Raw genomic sequence first — 20,939 nt, 5'->3', positions numbered from 1 at the left:
AGAACAGTCACTACATTTCGATTTAAAGCTTTCGTGACTGCAGGGATTCATCTTCTTGGTTCTTTCGGTAAAGTCACGTAGAATGGAAATAATAAAATAAAAATAAAACATCATAAAAGAATTCTCACGACGTTTCGGCCACAACGCAAGCAGCCGTCCTCAGGTGAAGACCTGGTCTTTATTTTATTATGTTTTATTTTTATTATTTTATTACTTCCCTTCTACGTGACTTTACCGAAAAAAACAAAAAGAACAGTCACTACACTTGGACACAAAATAAAAAAAATGCTTTACGCACACACACGTGGTCACAACACTACAGTAAACAGTCTACGCTCGCACGGATGTTGACTACACGAGTGAGGCACGCCGACTGAGACCGAGCATGGAAGACGATTACCCACAATCCCACAGCGAGAGAGAGAAGAACCATCGGCTCAGTTGTGATCACGTGACGTTCGGCAGCCAAAGCGTATACTGTACGTACTACAGTACTCGTATTTAAAGTCCTCGCTCGTTTATCAAGTTAAAATTGATCAAAAAAATGTTTCTCGTCTTGCAAAACACTAGCAGACCAAGTTACTCGCAATCCAAGGTTTTACCGTACATACAACAGACAAACCCCCATCGATGATCGAATAAAAAACACTCATTCGTATTAGACGGAGAGAGAGGAAACACGTGGATCGGGGAAGAATAGTTTCACCGTCATTAGCTGTTGAGTAACCGGTTGGCTACATGCGGCGTGAAATACGTTCAACATTGCAACAGACAAAGCGCCGTCGATGATAAGAAAACCATTCATTCTCAATAAACTCATTCATGTTAGACGGAGAGATGGAGCGAGAGAGAGGAATACGTGGATCCGAGGGAGAACAAACACAACCTCAGTGGCTTGTTCTATCAGGGGGGAGCGGAGGGGCGGAGGAGCAGTTCAGGTGTCGTGCGTGCCGCTCACGTTGGATGCGGGCAGGAATCAAGTTCAGGTTGTTGGGGTTCGTAGCGGAGCAGCGAGCCAACCACTGCACCACCCCTCCTCCCCCACCCCCGCTCACCTAGACACGTTTTATGTTGTCCTTCCCCTGCACCTCCGATGAGCATGGAAGTATGTTGAACTTTTTGATTTAGAGCTTTCGTGACTGCAGGGATTCATATTCTTGGTTCTTTAGGTAAAGTCACCACGTAGAAGGGAAATAATACAATGTTAAAAATATAAAACAATAAAATTCTCACGGCGTTTCGACTGTAACACAAGCAATCATCATCAGGTGATGATGATGATGATGATGATTGCATCAGGTGATGATGATGATTGCTTGTGTTACAGTCGAAACGTCGTGAGAATTTTATTGTTTTATATTTTTAATATTTTATTATTTCCCTTCTACGTGACTTTACCGAAAGAACCAAGAATATGTTGAACTTCTTTCGCACCGCATGTAGCCAACCGTGCTAATCGGATGTGTGGGAACGTTGTACGCGTTCATCCGTCTGCCTGTCTCCGCTGTGATATTGTTATTAAATGTTTGCTCCTCGGATGAAGTAAGATCACGCTCATGCTAAACTAAACTATACCGAACTATTTACTTTATTTTACCAGGTAGGGCCCACTGAGCTATCACAAATGATAGCTCAACGAAGTGGCTTTTCAACATCATCATCATCGTGTAGAATTTTACAGCAGCCAAATACTCTAAATGCGTGATGTTGATTCTAAATGTGGTGGAGAAAAACCGAGAACCCCAAGAACAATCCACGGGACTATGGGGAGAGAGACATTAACGATCTCCTGTATCTCAGGCGAGGTAGTTAACATCTCCTAGCCACCGTGATGATGAGAGAGAGAGACACGCAAACTCTAAATATACAGCAGCAGGCGTCAGGGTCGGGATCGAACCCACGACCTCCTGTACACCAGGCGAGGTAGTTAACATCTCCTAGCCACCGTGATGATGAGAGAGAGAGACACACAAACTCTAAATATACAGCAGCAGGCGTCAGGGTCGGGATCGAACCCACGACCTCCTGTACACCAGGCGAGGTAGTTAACATCTCCTAGCCACCGTGATGATGATGAGAGAGAGACACGCAAACTCCAAATATACAGAAGCAGGCGTCAGGGTCCGGATCGAACCCACGATCTCCTGTACACCAGGCGAGGTAGTTAACATCTCCTAGCCACCGTGATGATGATGAGAGAGAGAGAGACACGCAAACTCCAAATATACAGCGGGTGTCAGGGTCGGGATCGAACCCACGACCTCCTGTGTACCAGGCGAGGTAGTTAACATCTCCTAGCCACCGTGGCGCCCCCTTGGATTCTGCGATGCTTTCCAATGTGCGTGTCGTAACCCCCCTGAAGTATTTCAATGCAGCGAAGTGAGCGTCGCTTGCGACGACAAATCTTTGGGAGGCCATGGGCGTTACCATCGTGAGCCAGGATCTATCCGCTGCTGCTGCTGAGTGGAAGATTTCCCCCCCCCCCCCAAGCCGTCACGATCCCTCGTGGGCTCGCGGTGCGTTGCGTGCACCCGCGACACGGCCCGATTTCATCGCTCCATCTCCGCTAGGACCGTGCAAATCTTTCGGTTGTTTTTTAACCCACTTCCCGTGATCTAATCGAGCTGACATTTTGCACACAGACTCGTTGTGCGTGACAATTAATTTTCGTGAAATTTTTTTCCCAAAATTTTACACTTTTTAGGCAAAAAAAAATTATATGTAATTACCAATTGCTTAATGGTGCAATGCAATCATCTGACCCATAGGGGGCAGCCATCTCAAGCCAGAGGACGAGAGGACTCTAGCCGCCACGCATATAAAGGATTTATAGTGAAAAACTTTGTTTTTACGGGTTAATTTTTTCGATCCGTGGACGTCTCCTTCACACCAACGCCACCTGTGAGATCTCGGTCTCGCGCAGGACATTTGAAAGAGCGGAGTGACGAAACGCCCCAGATAACGTGCGTGCCTAATCGTGTTGACGAAGAAGAAAAATAAGTATAACCCGTAAATGCAAAGTTTTTCACTATAAATCCTTTATATGCGTGGCGGCTAGAGTCCTCTCGTCCTCTGGCTTGAGATGGCTGCCACCTATGGGTCAGATGATTGCCTGGCAGCATTAAGCAATTGGTAATTACATATAATATTTTTGTCCTAAAAAGTGTAAAATTTTTGAAAAAAAATTTCACGAACATTAATTGTCACGCACAACGAGTCTGTGTGGAAAATGTCAGCTCGATTGGATCACGGGAAGTGGGTTAAAAAACGACCGAAAGATTTGCACGGTCCTAAGCAAGCAAGCGAACGTAATATAAAGGATTTAAAAACGTAAAATGTGGCGAATAACACTCGCTCGCTTGCGATGTGTGTGTCGTCAGTGCACAGGGGCTGCGGGTTTCTTCCTGTTGCTTTCACATGGCCGGGGTGTGGTCACAGCGACTTTGTGGCGGGGGTGGGGGGGTGTGGGTCGACTCGTTCAGTAGCATTTTTCATCGGGGACGACAAAAAAAAATGATTGTTTGGCGAGAGAAAAAAGAGAGCCACGCACAGTGGAGGCCATGCCCCAATGCGTCGTCTCTCTCATCTCCCTCCCTGGGCGTCCATTGTGACCCACAATACGAACGTCAGAATCAGAATCTGTTATTTATACTGTGGGAAGAAACCGATTAGCTGTTAAGCTCATACGTCCAGTCGGGGCGCGGGGTAAGGACGTTACAGCAGCAAACATTGCACATGCACACACACACGATAGGAGGGCAAAGTGTGGGAAATGTAAGAAAGCAAGCCACTAAAAAGAAATGAATTGAATTAAATAGAGGGGTAAAATCACAAATTGCGCAAGCGCGCACATGTCTGTTTCACGCGTAGGCTTTCGCGACCAATATCCACAATCGAGGGTTTCTGGGTTGGACGGTGTTAATATAAATGTGTCGTTAAACTCGCCACTGCCCCGACAGCCAATTTAGTAGTAGTAAGGTTTGTCACGGAGACCAAACGTGCCAGTTAGTGACTGCTTCAGCGCTAACCGGTTGCGTGTTGGAGAGTAAACCCACCCACAACGACGTTTGCAATTGGAGTAGCCGTGACGTTTCGCCGTTGATGAATAACCAGCATCATAAGGCGACAGCCAGAATTGCCCATACAATTTCTGCCCATTTGTCAACAGCAAATGCAAGCTTGGGGCAAGGCAGCAAAGCAACAACAACAGCAGCACTCCGCACCAAGGCAGCACGCAGTAGTCCCTCGGTTAAATTGCACGTTTAAAATGTAACCATCCATTCTTTATACTCTTTGGTTCTTTCGGTTAAGTGACGTAAGTCAGAGGTCGCAAACGGGTTTTGATTCCTTACCCGTACCCGGCCGCACCAGGGTCGCAAACGGGTACCCGTACCCGGTCGTACCCGGTCGGGTACGGGTACCCGTTCCCTACCCGTACCCGTACCCTACCCGAAATGAGTGACAAACGGTGACTCACCAGTGACTCACGGCCTACCCGTACCCGTACCCGGCCAGGTACGGGTAGCCGGGTATCGGGTAGGGTACGGGTATCGGGTACCCGGTTGCGACCTCTGACGTAGGTATAAAAATAAAAAAAGTAAAAATAATACATCACAACGTTTCGATCGCAACACAAGCGATCGTCCTCAGGCGGAAAATACACGGGTGGTAATGATCAGGGATTGAAAATTACGTTGGCAAATGTGGCAGCTGTACCCGTCACCGATCCCCCGCTTGAGGCCGTGTGATGTGTAACTTTGATCATTGCTCTGCGTGGTATCGATACTTCAGTGTTAATGTGACGTCGTTTTGACGGACCTACTGCTGTGTGGTGTTATATTGCTGTGGTCTGGGACTCTGTTGTTGTTGTTTCTGCTGCCTTACCCAATCTTGATAAATGTATTTATTGTTTATTAACATTTAGTGACTTGCTTACCAGCTTATCTAAATTTGCACTACTATCTGTCTGTTGTCGTTTGCTGTTGTCAAGTAGCTGATTCCCATGCCCCCCCCCCCCCCGAGCTACTAAGAGCTTAGTAGCTTATTGGATTCCTCCTGTAGTCTAAACAAAGATTCCGATGCTGCTGTGGGGTCGTTTTCCCCAGCATCTAAAACGAAAAAAAATAAGAATAGTTTTTTTACCCCCTTCTGGCAACATAAACAGGTGCTGTGTCAAGACGTTCAAACGCCAAATAAGATACCTTTCACAAGGCCATGTTTTGGGCACACGTATATGTAGCTTAGTGCAGGACTTGATGCCTTGAAAAACGTAAATAACACTGGTCAACACACTTTTTCTGGCATAAGGTATTCCAACGGTTGTAAGGTAATCTTTTTAGAGGTATTGATTGCAAATCTGTCATCAGTTTTTGTATATCACGTCAGGTTTTTGAGATATCAAATATTGCATTTTCAATAAAAACTGCAGAAGAAAAATATTAAATAAATGTGGATATCTACATAAAATGATATTATAAACACACTTATCCTAAAAATACAGCACCATATTTTAACACTAAAGCAGTCACTGACTGGCAACAACTTGCAATCATAAGTGACAGAGTTAATTTCGGGTAAAATCAATGAAAATGGGGTATGCCGATAGCATAAAATGAGATGCGATAGAGCAAATCTGAGATCAGATTTGGAATCAGCACCCTGAAATTAGCCTAGAACAGCTGCAAAAGTCCAGGCCAGAATATTTTTTTTTTGTTGACCAGTGTTATTTGATGTTTGAACATCTGAACACAATTGCCAGAAAGGGAGAATTCTGATTCTGATCTATTTTCTCGAAGGAAGATCTTTTATGGCGTGCAGCAGAGCGCCACCACTCCTCATCGCCCACCGGAGTTGCACCCCCCCCCCCCATCTCGCCCGCCCGAACAAAACCTCGTGACCACCACCTTCGGCACTCGCGGTCAAAAGCTCCAAAAATAACTATTAACTATTATTTTTATTCCACCAGGTGTAGAAAAGGTCCACTCACTCACTCGGCTCTTCATTTCAGAGGCGACCAACCGGCTATCGCAAATGATAGCTCGGCAAAGTAGTGTAGTGGCTTTGATTTTAAAGCTTTCGTGACTGCAGGGATTCATATTCTTGGTTCTTTCGGTAAAGTCACGTAGAAGGAAAACAATAAAATAATAAAAATTTACCGAAAGAACCAAGAATATAGTAGTAGTGGTTTATCGTCGTCGTGTGGAAATTCATCGCGGAAGCCAAAAAACCCTTAAACGCGTGACGTCGATTCCAAAACGTGGAGGGAAAGAACGGAGGACCCGGAAAAAAAATCCACTCGACCACGGGGAGAGAGAGCGAGAGACGCACGCAAACTCCAGATGTGTACACGCGTCACGGTCGGGATTGAATCCGCGACCTCCCGTACACCAGGCGAGGTAGTTAACATCTCGGCAACGTGGCGCCCCTAATGTAACGTGGGAACGCACCGCCGTTATATAACGACGACCTACTTTTTTGAGCTGCGCTGCTGAACGGTACAGGGATTCGGTACAGGGATTCGGTACAGGGATACGGTACAGGGATACGGTACAGGGATACGGTACAGGGATACGGTACAGGGATACGGTACAGGGATACGGTACAGGGATACGGTACAGGGATACGGTACAGGGATACGGTACAGGGATTCGGTACAGGGATTCGGTACAGGGATACGGTACAGGGATACGGTACAGGGATACGGTACAGGGATTCGGTACAGGGATTCGGTACAGGGATTCGGTACAGGGATACGGTACAGGGATACGGTACAGGGATACGGTACAGGGATACGGTACAGGGATACGGTACAGGGATACGGTACAGGGATTCGGTACAGGGATTCGGTACAGGGATACGGTACAGGGATACGGTACAGGGATACGGTACAGGGATACGGTACAGGGATACGGTACAGGGATTCGGTACAGGGATTCGGTACAGGGATACGGTACAGGGATACGGTACAGGGATACGGTACAGGGATACGGTACAGGGATACGGTACGCGGAATGAAACAGTAACACGTTGGTGGCATTACCATCAGTCCCGCCATCTCACTGTGGTGTTCGTTCATCGTAACTCGCCAAATTTCCTCGTCCGTAACGTTATTTGGGGGGCGGGGGAATTATTTTCGCCCAACGCGGCACTTTTCAGGAACGCATCATCTCATAGCTGTCAACCCAAACGGTTTAACCTGTAATTTTTGTGCAGGGAAATTGAGTTTGCAGGTCCATACGGCGTACAGCCGTTGCAATGCGGGTAAGGAAATGTTTTGTCTTATTCGTTTGTGTTTCTCCCTCGTGATGGGACTTTGTTGGATGAACGTTGAGATTTTTATCAGGGCCACGGGGTGACCAATAAAGTTTGAATTGGTCTGTAATAAGGGGGGTTCTGTTAGGGGGTTGACAGGTATGTAGTAGTGTAGCATATAGTAGTGTAATGTGTAGTGGAGTGTATAGTAGTGTAGTGTAATGTGTAGCGTATAGTAGTGTAGTGTAATGTGTAGTGTATAGTAGTGTAGTGTAATGTATAGTGTAGTGTAATGTGTAGTGTATAGTAGTGTAGTGTAATGTGTAGCGTATAGTAGTGTAGTGTAATGTGTAGTGTAGTGTAATGTGTAGTGTATAGTAGTGTATAGTAGTGTAATGTGTAGTGTAGTGTATAGTAGTGTAGTGTAATGTGTAGTGTAGTGTATAGTAGTGTAGTGTAATGTGTAGTGTATAGTAGTGTAATGTATAGTGTAGTGTAATGTGTAGTGTAGTGTATAGTAGCACACCTGTCAATACAAAGGGGTTGACAGGGATGTCACCTACTGCTCGTGCGTTGAACGAGAGAATTGCTGTGCAGTTACAATGCTTGTGTCAAGCTTGCGTGAAGGTCACCCGTCGCCCTGGCGGTCACGGGGTGGGGGGGGAGTTGCCATACTTCACCACGCTGGTCAGTGTGTAGTTGGTGAAGGGTAGGGGAGTGAGGGACCGGTGGCTGCGACATCACTCACCGACGCCGTGAGAGGTGGCCGGGAAGCAAAGTGGGGTCACTGGTTTCATAGCGCAGTGCTATCACCATTGCCCCAGCACATCAATTTTTCATGTTTAACGGTGGGTGGATGGGTGGTGTGGGGGCATGGATGGGTGGTGGAGACGTGGATGGGTAGAGAAATGGATGGATGGGTGGTAGGGTTGGTGGGGGGGGGGTGGGTGATCTACCGCTTGTAAATTCGTTCATTGTTGGTCAATCCACTGCTGGATGAGGCCCTCCCAGACCACCGCCACCCCAACGATCCTGCAACGCAGCAATCGATCCGGCACCTGCTGATTTCATCGCTCCGTCTCCTCGGTGGATGTCCCCTGGTACACTCCATTGTTGGGCTGCCACTCCGGTACTATTAGAATAATTATAAACAATTATGATAATTGTAGTAATGGTTTTTATTCTCATGCTGTAGACCCGAGTAGCTGTACTGCCAGTCAAGTACGAGATAAAATGTGCTTGCTACACCAACCCACGCTGACCAGCGTGGTGAAGTATGGTCAGCCCCTCTGCTTGCCCACACCCGAGATCAACGCCCTTTAAATCACGACCTCCGCCGGTCCCCAGCTCAAACGCAGCGTGGTGGCGTATTTACGGTGCGGCGACCCTGACAGTTTGTAGCTTTAACCTTTCAACGTTTTATAGAGGGCGGAAGCCGTCTTTAATTCGGAGACCCAATTTTTTTTAAATTTACGTTCGTGACATCCTGTGTGTGTGTAGGCTAGCATTATTTTACGAGCGACAAATTCACACGGCGGTGATCTGTTTATAGAAGGGGCGCCGTAACGGGGTATTTTTTGGTAACGCAACGACCTCGCAACCCGGAGGGTTTACCGGTTCGACTCCCATCTCCGGCCACTGGGAGTTGAAACAACGGAGCAGCTATATTGTTTGGGTCTTTCGGTAAAGTCGCGTAGAACACTTAAAAAAAATTACGACGTTTCGATCGCAACACAAGCAATCGTCATCCCTTATTGTTTCCTCCTGATGACGCTTGCTTGTGTTGCGATCGAAACGTCGTAGTTTTTTGTAACGAAAATTTTGTTCTACGTGACTTCACCGAAAGACCCAAAGAATACGAATTCCTTGCAGTCACGAAAGCTTTAAGTGAAGATTTAATAGAGCCAGCTGGTTTTTTTTAAATCCCCTCACCGGGAAACGGGGACTCGAGAGAGGACACAAGGGGGGGTAGTACAGCCGCTGCAGATTCGACTGGAGCCGGAGGGGTAACAAGTAAACCCGTAAAAACAAAGTTTTTCACTATAAATCCTTTATATGCGTGGCATCGGGGCGGCTAGAGTCCTCTCGTCCTCTGGCTTGAGATGGCTGCCACCTATGGGTCAGATGATTGTCTGGCAGCATTAAACAATTGGTAATTAAATATTTTTAAAAAATTTCCCAAAACAGTGTAAAATTTTGGAATTTTTTTTTCACGAAAATGCATTGTCACGCACAACGAGTCTGTGTGCAATATGTCAGCTCGATTGGATCACTGGAAGTGGGTTAAAAAACGACCGAAAGATTTGCACGGTCCTAAGCAAGCAAGCGAACTTAATATAAAGGATTTAAAAATACCAAAAAATGCCCGTTTAGGTCACCTCGTGCAGTATAAATAAATATTCTGATTCTGACCTCCGACTAACTGTGGTGAACTTATTGACGCTGTTTGGAGGACAGAGGAGGAGGTGGTGGTGGTGGGTAGTGGAGATTTAAGAAAAGTGTGCCGTTGTTTCAACTGGAGTGTTAAACTTAAACTAACCTATTTTACACGCTTTCATTTAACTCGCTCTGTCTGTTGTTGTTGTCGTTGTTGTATTCTCAAATCTTGTAACTCAATTTTTACCCACTTCCCAATGTGGTATCGACTGCAAACTTGGTATACTTACGTCATACTGATGGCAATATATTTTCTATCATAAAAAATATATATTTTCTAACATTTTTTTTTACATGTTATATTTCGACTTGGGTCTAATTGTCCACAGTAATCTGACGTTGGCTGTAATTACGTTGTGGCAAGCTTCGGGCCACTTCCTGGAGTCGTGGAGTTCTTACATTACTAGTACATTTCATGAAAGCGTGTTTAAAAAAAAAAAAAAGTTTTTTTAAATATAACTTTTTTTTTTCTTTGTGCCAGCCGTGTTTCGCGTTGCCCTTATCACCCCCCCCCCCCCCCAATATGGTTTGGGGGGCAGCGCGAGCCTGTTTCCCCATCTCTCTATATCTCCCCGCTGCTTAAAAGACAACGCACACATTATCAGAGAATGTTTTGCTTGCATGCAAAAACCGCAGGTGCCGTGTGTGGTCAATGCAGACTTGATTCCTCGCAAAAGGAATCGATTTGGTGTTTGAGCATCTTAACATCCCCTGTTTTATTGCAGAAAGGATGAACGCCCATTCTTATTTTTCATGGTTTGGCCTATGTTGACGGTGTGTGTTGTACGTGTGTGTGCGTTTACACGGGGAACGGGAGTGTTGCTGTTAGCGCGCCGCGCTACGAACCCGGCGACCCGGGTTCGATTCCCGTTCACGGTCAACACCGGTGATGGTTTTCTGAACCGTTCTAGGCCTCCCCTAGGTCGACACGGCCTCAAATGAGTACCTGGTGCGGAGTGTAAGCATTGCTACTAGGGAGACAGAGGCGGCCGGGCGTGGTGTTGGCCACCCACTTCCTCGTGTGCCATGCTGGCCTTCATAGGTGCTCGCTAACAGCACTTGCCCCAACAGTCTGTTCAGGCTATAAGGGGGATCTCTGTCTTTGTGTACGCGTGTGTGTGTGTGTGCGTGTGTGTGTGTGTGCGTACGTGCGTCACAACATGGTGATGTAACGGGGCCTCGCACGCTGCCGCCAATAAAAATTAATGTGAAAGAAGATCCCCCCCCACCACCCACCCACCCCCACCACCCACCCCCACCACCCACCCACCCTCACCACCCATTCACCCCCACCACCCGCCCACCCTCACCACCCACCCACCCCCACCACCCACCCACCCCCACCACCCACCCTCACCACCCACCCACCACCCACCCTCACCACCCACCCACCCTCACCACCCACCCATCCTCACCACCCACCCACCCTCACCACCCACCCACCCTCACCACCCACCCACCACCCACCCTCACCACCCACCCACCCACCCCCGCCACCTCTGTCGCACTCCCAGCGGCAGCGCTTTAAAAGGGTCCCACCCCGGGCAGTTTTGCTCTACGATCGGCAGACCACGTTGCGCTAAAACAGAACCCGGTCGACGTGGAAGAGAAGGCCAAATACAGTTCGCCCGAGTGGATGCCCCTTTTCCTGCCGGCGGTGTCGCGGGCGAGCAATTACAGGGTCGTGCCTCTGGCGAGATGTTGACTACCTCGCCTGGTATACAGGAGGCGTGGATTCGACAGCCTTTGTAGGCTACACGGGGTGCAAGTCCCAGTTTCTCTGCTCTAGTATCCGCCTTAATAGGTGCTAATTCTAGATTTGAAGCTTTCGTGACTGCAAGGATTCATATTCTTAGGTTTTTTCGGTAAAGTCACGTGGGTAAAATTTTTTAATTAAAATTATTAAAAGTAATAATAGAAATAAAATAACAATCACGACGTTTAATTTTAATTTTTTTAACCTACGTGACTTCACCGAAAGAAACCTACGAATATTAATAGGTGCTGTTTGCTAACGAGCACTTGCCCCGACGGCCTCTGAAGGCTACACGGGGGACCTTTGTCGTCGTGCTGCATTCTCCAATTACCCTGCTGGTAGTATCGGCCCTCAATAGGTGCTCGCTAACAGCACTTAACCCGCTCGCGATGTCGCCCCCCCCCCCCCCTCTCTCTTACCCCGCAGGGTGCCGGTTTGGACAAGCTGGGAATCTACGTGAAGTCGGTGGTCAAAGGCGGCGCTGCTGATCAGGTCAGTTCGAGTTCGATCCCCGGACGATTGTCTGAACCGGTCCTGGGCCTCCCCCTAGGTCGACTCGGCCTCAAACGAGTACCTGGTGCGATGTGTAAACGTCGCCACTGCGGAGACAAAGGCGGTCGGGCGCGATGTTGGCCACCCCCACCCACTCGTTGCGCCGTGCCGGCCTTCATAGGCGCTGCTCGCTAACGGCACTTGCCCCGGCATTCAGTGGAGGCTATACGGGTGATCTTTGTCTTTGTGCTTGTGCAGGACGGGCGTTTGGCTGCTGGGGATCAGCTGCTCAGCGTCGATGGGAACAGCCTCGTGGGCCTTTCTCAAGAGAGGTACACTCTCACTCTCACTCGCTCACACTCGCTCACACTCACTCACACTCACTCGCTCGTACACACACACACTCTCACTCACACTCACTCGCTCACACACTCACTCACTCACACTCACTCGCTCACACTCACACTCACTCACTCGCTCACACACTCTCACTCACACTCACTCGCTCACACTCACTCGCTCATACACACACACACTCACACTCACTCGCTCACACTCACTCGCTCATACACACACTCTCACTCACACTCACTCGCTCACACACTCACTCGCTCACACTCACTCGCTCATACACACACTCTCACTCACACTCACTCGTGCACACTCACTCGCTCACACACACACACACTCACTCGCTCACACACACACTCACTCACACACACTCACACTCACTCGCTCACACACACACTCACTCGTGCACACATCGATGGGAACAGCCTCGTGGGCCTTTCTCAAGAGAGGTGCAGTCTCACTCTCACTCACACTCACTCGTGCACACACACTCTCACTCACACTCACTCGCTCACACTCACACTCACTCGCTCATACACACACACTCTCACTCACACTCACTCGCTCACACTCACTCGCTCACACACACACACACTTGCACTCGCTCTCACACACTTACTCACACACTCACACTCACTCGCTCACACACACACACACTCACTCGTGCACACACACTCTCACTCACACTCACTCGCTCACACTCACACTCACTCGCTCATACACACACACACTCTCACTCACACTCACTCGCTCACACTCACACTCACTCGCTCATACACACACACACTCTCACTCACTCGCTCACACACTCACTCGCTCACACACACACACACTCGCACTCGCTCTCACACACTTACTCACTCACACACTCACACTCACTCGCTCACACACACACACACTCACTCGTGCACACACACTCTCACTCACACTCACTCGCTCACACTCACTCGCTCACACTCACACTCGTTCACACTCACTCACACACTCGCACTCACTCGCTCACCCTCACACTTACTCATACTCGCTCACACTCGCACACACTCACTCGTGCACACACACTCGCTCTCACTCGCACACACTCGCACACACTCACACTCACTCGTCCACACACACACTCGGTCACAATCACACACACATTCACACTCACTCGTGCACACACACACTCGCTCACACATACACTCGCTCACACACACACTCGCTCACACTCACACTCGCTCACACTCGCTCACCCTCACACACACTCGCTCACTCACACACACTCGCTCAGACACTCTAACGAGATGGGCTGCACTGCTCTGCGAGACTTCCGAATGGATTCGCCGTCTTGTGTCGACATGACGCCAATTAAAACTGGGCGTAACGTGGTCACAGTTCGTATGGGACGCTGACGACGACGATGATGATGACGACGATCTTCATGACAACGTGATGATGATTGTGTTAATAACGTGGCAATGATGATCGTGATGTTCGTGATTATTTTGGTGATGACAACAATGACGACGATGATGATGATGACGATATTCATGACGAGCTGATGACCATGTTGATAATGTTGCAATGATGATCGCGATGCTCGTGATTATTTCTGTTGATGACGACGATGACGACGACGACGACGACGATGTGACGGTAACATCAACGCATCGCGCGCAGGGCGACCGAGCTGATGACCATGTTGATAATGTGGCAATGATGATTGCGATGCTGGTGATTATTTCTGTTGATGACGAGTTGATGACCATGATGACCACGACGATGATGACGACGACGACGATGACGACGACGACGACGACGATGATGACCACGACGACGATGACGACGACGACGATGATGACGACGACGACGATGTGACGACGACGATGTGACGGTAACGTCAACGCGTTGCGCGCAGGGCGGCCGAGCTGATGACCCGCACGGGCTCGGTGGTGACGCTGGAGATCGCCAAGCAGGGAGCCATCTACCACGGCCTGGCCACCCTGCTCAACGAGCCCTCGCCCACCACACAGCACAGAGGTTGGCGCGCACACAGGGAGCACACACAGAGAGCACACACACACACACAGAGCACACACACAGGGAGCACACACACACACAGAGAGAGCACACACACACACACAGAGCACACACAGGGAGCACACACACACACACAAAGAGCACACACACACACACACAGAGCACACACACAGGGAGCACACACACACACAGAGAGAGCACACACACACACAGAGAGCACACACAGGGAGCACACACACACACACAAAGAGAGCACACACACACACAAAGAGCACACACAGGGAGCACACACACAGAGAGCACACACAGGGAGCACACACACACACAGAGAGCACACACACACACACAGAGAGCACACACAGGGAGCACACACACACAGAGCACACACACAGGGAGCACACACACACAGAGAGAGCACACACACACACAGAGAGCACACACAGGGAGCACACACACACACACAGAGCACACACACACACACAGAGAGCACACACAGGGAGCACACACACACAGAGAGCACACACAGGGAGCACACACACACAGAGCACACACACAGGGAGCACACACACACACACAGAGAGCACACACACACACACAGAGAGCACACACACACAGAGCACACACACACACACAGAGAGCACACACACACACACAGAGAGAGCACACACACGCACACACACACACACACAGAGAGCACACACACAGAGAGCACACACACACACACAGAGCACACACACACACAGAGAGCACACACACACAGGGAGCACACACACACACGCACAGAGAGCACACACACACAGAGCACGCACAGAGAGCACGCACAGAGAGCACACACACAGAGAGCACACACACACACAGAGAGCACACACACACAGAGAGCACACACAGAGAGCACACACAGAGAGCACACACACACAGAGAGCACACACACACACACACAGAGAGCACACACAGAGAGCACACACACACAGAGAGCACACACACACACACACAGAGAGCACACACACACACACAGAGAGCACACACACACAGAGAGCACACACACACACACACAGAGAGCACACACACACACACAGAGAGCACACACACACAGAGAGCACACACACACACACACAGAGAGCACACACACACAGGGAGCACACACACACACAGAGAGCACACACACACACACAGAGCACACACACACAGAGAGCACACACACACAGGGAGCACACACACACACAGAGAGCACACACACACACAGAGAGCACACACACACACAGAGAGCACACACACACACAGAGCACACACACACAGAGAGCACACACACACACAGAGAGCACACACACAGAGCACACACACACAGAGAGCACACACACACACACACACAGAGAGCACACACACACAGAGAGCACACACACACACAGAGAGCACACACACAGAGAGCGCACACACACAGAGAGCACACACACACAGAGAGCACACACACACACAGAGAGCACACACACACACAGAGAGCACACACACACACAGAGCACACACACACAGAGAGCACACACACACACAGAGAGCACACACACACAGAGAGCACACACACACAGAGAGCACACACACACAGGGAGCACACACACACACAGAGAGCACACACACACACAGAGAGCACACACACACACAGAGAGCACACACACACAGGGAGCACACACACACACACAGAGCACACACACACAGGGAGCACACACACACAGGGAGCACACACACACACAGAGAGCACACACACACACAGGGAGCACACACACACACAGGGAGCACACACACACAGGGAGCACACACACACGCACAGAGAGCACACACACACACAGAGAGCACACACACACACAGAGAGCACACACACACACAGAGCACACACACACAGAGAGCACACACACACACACAGAGAGCACACACACAGAGCACACACACACAGAGAGCACACACACACACACACAGAGAGCACACACACACAGAGAGCACACACACAGAGCACACACACACAGAGAGCACACACACACACACACAGAGCACACACAGAGAGCACACACACACAGAGAGCACACACACACACACACAGAGAGCACACACAGAGAGCACACACACACAGAGAGCACACACACACACACAGAGAGCACACACAGAGAGCACACACACACAGAGAGCACACACACACAGAGAGCACACACACACACACACAGAGAGCACACACAGAGAGCACACACACACACACAGAGAGCACACACACACACACAGAGAGCACACACACACACACAGAGAGCACACACAGAGAGCACACACACACACAGAGAGCACACACACACAGAGAGCACACACACACACAGAGAGCACACACACACACAGAGAGCACACACACACACAGAGCACACACACACAGAGAGCACACACACACACACAGAGAGCACACACACAGAGCACACACACACAGAGAGCACACACACACACAGAGCACACACACACAGAGAGCACACACACACACAGAGCACACACACACAGAGAGCACACACACACACAGAGCACACACACACAGAGAGCACACACACACACAGAGCACACACACACAGAGCACACACACACACAGAGCACACACACACAGAGAGCACACACACAGAGAGCACACACACACACAGAGAGCACACACACACACAGAGAGCACACACACACAGAGAGCACACACACACAGAGAGCACACACACACAGAGAGCACACACACACACACACAGAGAGCACACACACACAGAGCACACACACACAGAGAGCACACACACACAGAGAGCACACACACACACAGAGAGCACACACACACACAGAGAGCGCACACAGAGAGAGCACACACACACACAGAGAGCACACACACACACAGAGAGCACACACACACACAGAGAGCACACACACACAGAGAGCACACACACACACAGAGAGCGCACACAGAGAGAGCACACACACACACAGAGAGCACACACACACACAGAGAGCACACACACACACAGAGAGCACACACACACAGAGAGCACACACACACACACACAGAGAGCACACACACACACACAGAGAGAGCACACAGAGAGCACACACACACACACAGAGCACACACACAGAGAGCACACACACACAGAGAGCACACACACACACACACAGAGCGCACACAGAGGACAAATATCCCGAATCTCGGAACGCCCAAGCGGTTCAATTTATTTCGAGGGGCGTAGCGCCGCCGGTTTTAAAGACATTGTACTCAGCTGCAGTGAGCCGCAGCGACACGACCGCCCAACTGTGCCACATGCCCTCCCGCATGGCCTTGTGGGATCCTCGGTACGGATAATGTTTTTATATATATATGTAATGTAATAAAGGACTCTTTCACTGTGTCTGTCTCCGTTGTCCTTTATTGGGTTCTTTACACTTGTCCCACACGGCCCCTCGCTCAGAGCCTCCCCGCTTGGCAGCTCGACAACTGCCGTCGCTCCCGTAGCCTTTCTCCACTCCGATGCAGCTCCGCTGCAGGTTCCCTTGTGCAGTCCTGCGGCTGCTCTCACTGCAGCTCCACCGCTGCTCCCCGTTCTTCCGTGCTCGGTCACTGCTGGCCGACGGTGCCGAGTCTCACCGTGTGGCGATCTCGCCACTCTCCACTCTCTGCCGTGCGCGGCCTCACTCTGTCTCCATCCCCAAACTCTTCCCCCGTCTCTTCCGGTTCTCTCCCTTAAGACCTTACCCCTCTCTCTCTCTCACGTGACCTAACCCCTCCCCCCGTGACGTCATATCCGCGAGGCCGTTTACGCCCGCATTACATACACATTAAAAATATTGATGACGTACATGGACGTCCCGAGTTTGATTCCCGCTCACGGCCAACACCGGTGACGGTTATTTGAACCGGTCCTGGGCCTCCCCTAGGTTGACTCGGCCTCAAATGAGTACCTGGTGCGGTGTGCAAAACATCGCTACCAGGGAGACAAAGGAGGCCGGGCGTGGTGCTGGCCAGCCCTTCGTGTGCCGTGCCGGCCTTCATAGGTGCTCGCTAACAGCACTCGCCCCTAAAGTCTTTTCAGGCTATACGGTGGATCTTTGTTTGTTTGTGTGCTACTCGCTAACAGCGCTTGCCTCAACAGTCTGTTAAAGACTATACGGGGGATCTTTGTGTGTGTGCGCGTACGTGTGTGCGTGTACGTGTGTGCGTGCGTGTGTGTGTGTGCGTACGTGTGTGCGTGCGTGCGTGCGTGCATGTGTGTGCGTGTGTGTGCGTGCGTCGCAGGAACCGACCGTCGCACCGGTGGCAAGGCGAGGCCCAAGAGCGAGGGGCTGGAGTTGTATCGCGGCGCGGCGCGTCCCGACAGCCCGGAAGAGCCGGCGGAGACCCACACCGACGCCCACCACCACCAGCAGCAGCAGCAGCAGCAGCAGGGCGGCCCAGTCACTCACGGCGACGACCGGCTCGTGAAGAACCGCGCAGACCACCGCTCTACCCCCAACGTCGCGCGTGAGTGAGCGTGAGTGAGCGTGAGTGCGCGTGAGTGAGCGTGAGTGAGCGTGAGTGAGCGTGAGTGAGCGTGAGTGAGCGTGAGTGAGCGTGAGTGAGCGTGAGTGCGCGAGCGTGAGTGAGCGTGAGTGAGCGTGAGTGAGTGCGAGTGAGTGAGTGAGCGCGAGTGAGTGAGTGAGCGCGAGTGAGTGAGTGAGCGCGAGTGAGTGAGTGAGCGCGAGTGAGTGAGTGAGCGCGAGTGAGCGTGAGTGAGCGCGAGTGAGCGTGAGTGAGCGTGAGTGAGCGCGAGTGAGCGTGAGTGAGCGCGAGTGAGCGTGAGTGAGCGTGAGTGAGCGTGAGTGAGCGTGGTCGCGCTGCGGTGCACGGGGAGATCACGCGTCCACGTCGTCGCGGTCAGAGACCACGCGGTCTCGTGTTTGCCCGTCTGTCTGCGGCGGTGAGATCTTGCCACGGTGGTGGCGTGGATTTTTTCTCCACATTTAGAATCGACATCGCAGCGCGTTTGGAGCGCTTGGCGACCGCTCTACGTTTGATGAGCCACTTGGATGAGCTATCCTTTGTGATAGCCGGGTCACTTCTGAAATAAAAAAAAATCTGTAGTTTAGTGTCGTCACTGGCGAAGGGTCGTTTGTGTCGCCCCCCGCAGACTCCCCCGACAGCGTCGGTCTCCGCCCCGTGTACCCGGGCGCTCCGGCCTCAAGGGTCCAGTCGGTGTCGACCGGCAACCTCAAGGCAGAGGTGAACACCTCGTCACCCATCACATCATCACACATCAAGACGTCACACATCACATCATCACACATCACATCGTCATACATCACATCGTCACACATCACATCGTCACCCATCAACACGTCACACATCACATCGTCACCCATCAACACGTCACCCAGCACCCCGTCGCCCATCACCACGTCACCCATCACCACGTCACCCATCACCACGTCACCCATCAACACGTCACCCATCACCACGTCACCCAGCACCACGTCACCCATCACCACGTCACCCATCACCACGTCACCCATCACCACGTCACCCATCACCACGTCACCCAGCACCACGTCACCCATCAACACGTCACCCATCAACACGTCACCCATCACATCGTCACACATCAACACGTCACACATCACATCGTCACACATCACATCGTCACCCATCAACACGTCACACATCATATCGTCACCCATCAACACGTCACCCAGCACCCCGTCACCCAGCACCACGTCACCCATCAACACGTCACCCATCAACACGTCACCCATCACATCGTCACCCATCACCACGTCACCCATCACCACGTCACCCATCACATCGTCACCCATCACCACGTCACCCAGCACCACGTCACCCATCAACACGTCACCCATCACATCGTCACCCATCACATCGTCACCCATCAACACGTCACCCATCACCACGTCACCCATCAACACGTCACCCATCAACACGTCACCCATCACCACGTCACCCATCAACACGTCACCCAGCACCACGTCACCCGTCACCACGTCACCCATCAACACGTCACCCAGCACCACGTCACCCGTCACCCATCACCACGTCACCCATCACATCGTCACCCGTCACCACGTCACCACGTCACCCGTCACCACGTCACCCGTCACCACGTCACCCATCAACACGTCACCCATCAACACGTCACCCATCACCACGTCACCCATCACCACGTCACCCGTCACCACGTCACCACGTCACCCGTCACCACGTCACCCGTCACCACGTCACCCATCACCACGTCACCCATCACCACGTCACCCATCACCACGTCACCCATCACCACGTCACCCATCAACACGTCACCCATCACCACGTCACCCATCAACACGTCACCCATCACCACGTCACCCATCAACACGTCACCCATCAACACGTCACCCATCACCACGTCACCCATCACCACGTCACCCATCAACACGTCACCCATCAACACGTCACCCATCACCACGTCACCCATCAACACGTCACCCATCACCACGTCACCCATCACCACGTCACCCATCAACACGTCACCCATCAACACGTCACCCATCAACACGTCACCCATCACCACGTCACCCATCACCACGTCACCCATCACCACGTCACCCATCAACACGTCACCCATCA

The 20,939-nt window shown here is 51.0% G+C and overlaps 1 protein-coding gene across 8 annotated transcripts in view; it reads left to right on the top strand.

Moving 5' to 3' along the window:
• Positions 1–20,939, top strand: part of AFDN (afadin, adherens junction formation factor) — a 206,259-nt gene that overhangs the window by 145,833 nt on the left and 39,487 nt on the right. For all 8 annotated transcript variants that reach the window (XM_078880327.1, XM_078880331.1, XM_078880325.1 and 5 more), the window contains 5 exons: positions 11,870–11,935; positions 12,194–12,267; positions 14,181–14,302; positions 18,582–18,806; positions 19,453–19,544. In XM_078880327.1, coding sequence (XP_078736453.1) covers positions 11,870–11,935; positions 12,194–12,267; positions 14,181–14,302; positions 18,582–18,806; positions 19,453–19,544 — 579 coding nt within the window. The remainder of the gene's footprint in view (positions 1–11,869; positions 11,936–12,193; positions 12,268–14,180; positions 14,303–18,581; positions 18,807–19,452; positions 19,545–20,939) is intronic.

This window comes from Lampetra fluviatilis, chromosome 57 (genome assembly GCF_964198595.1).
Source record: "Lampetra fluviatilis chromosome 57, kcLamFluv1.1, whole genome shotgun sequence".
NCBI lineage: Eukaryota > Metazoa > Chordata > Hyperoartia > Petromyzontiformes > Petromyzontidae > Lampetra > Lampetra fluviatilis.
The sequence above is the reverse complement of the archived record's forward strand: the minus strand, read 5'-3'. Positions and strand labels throughout refer to the sequence as shown.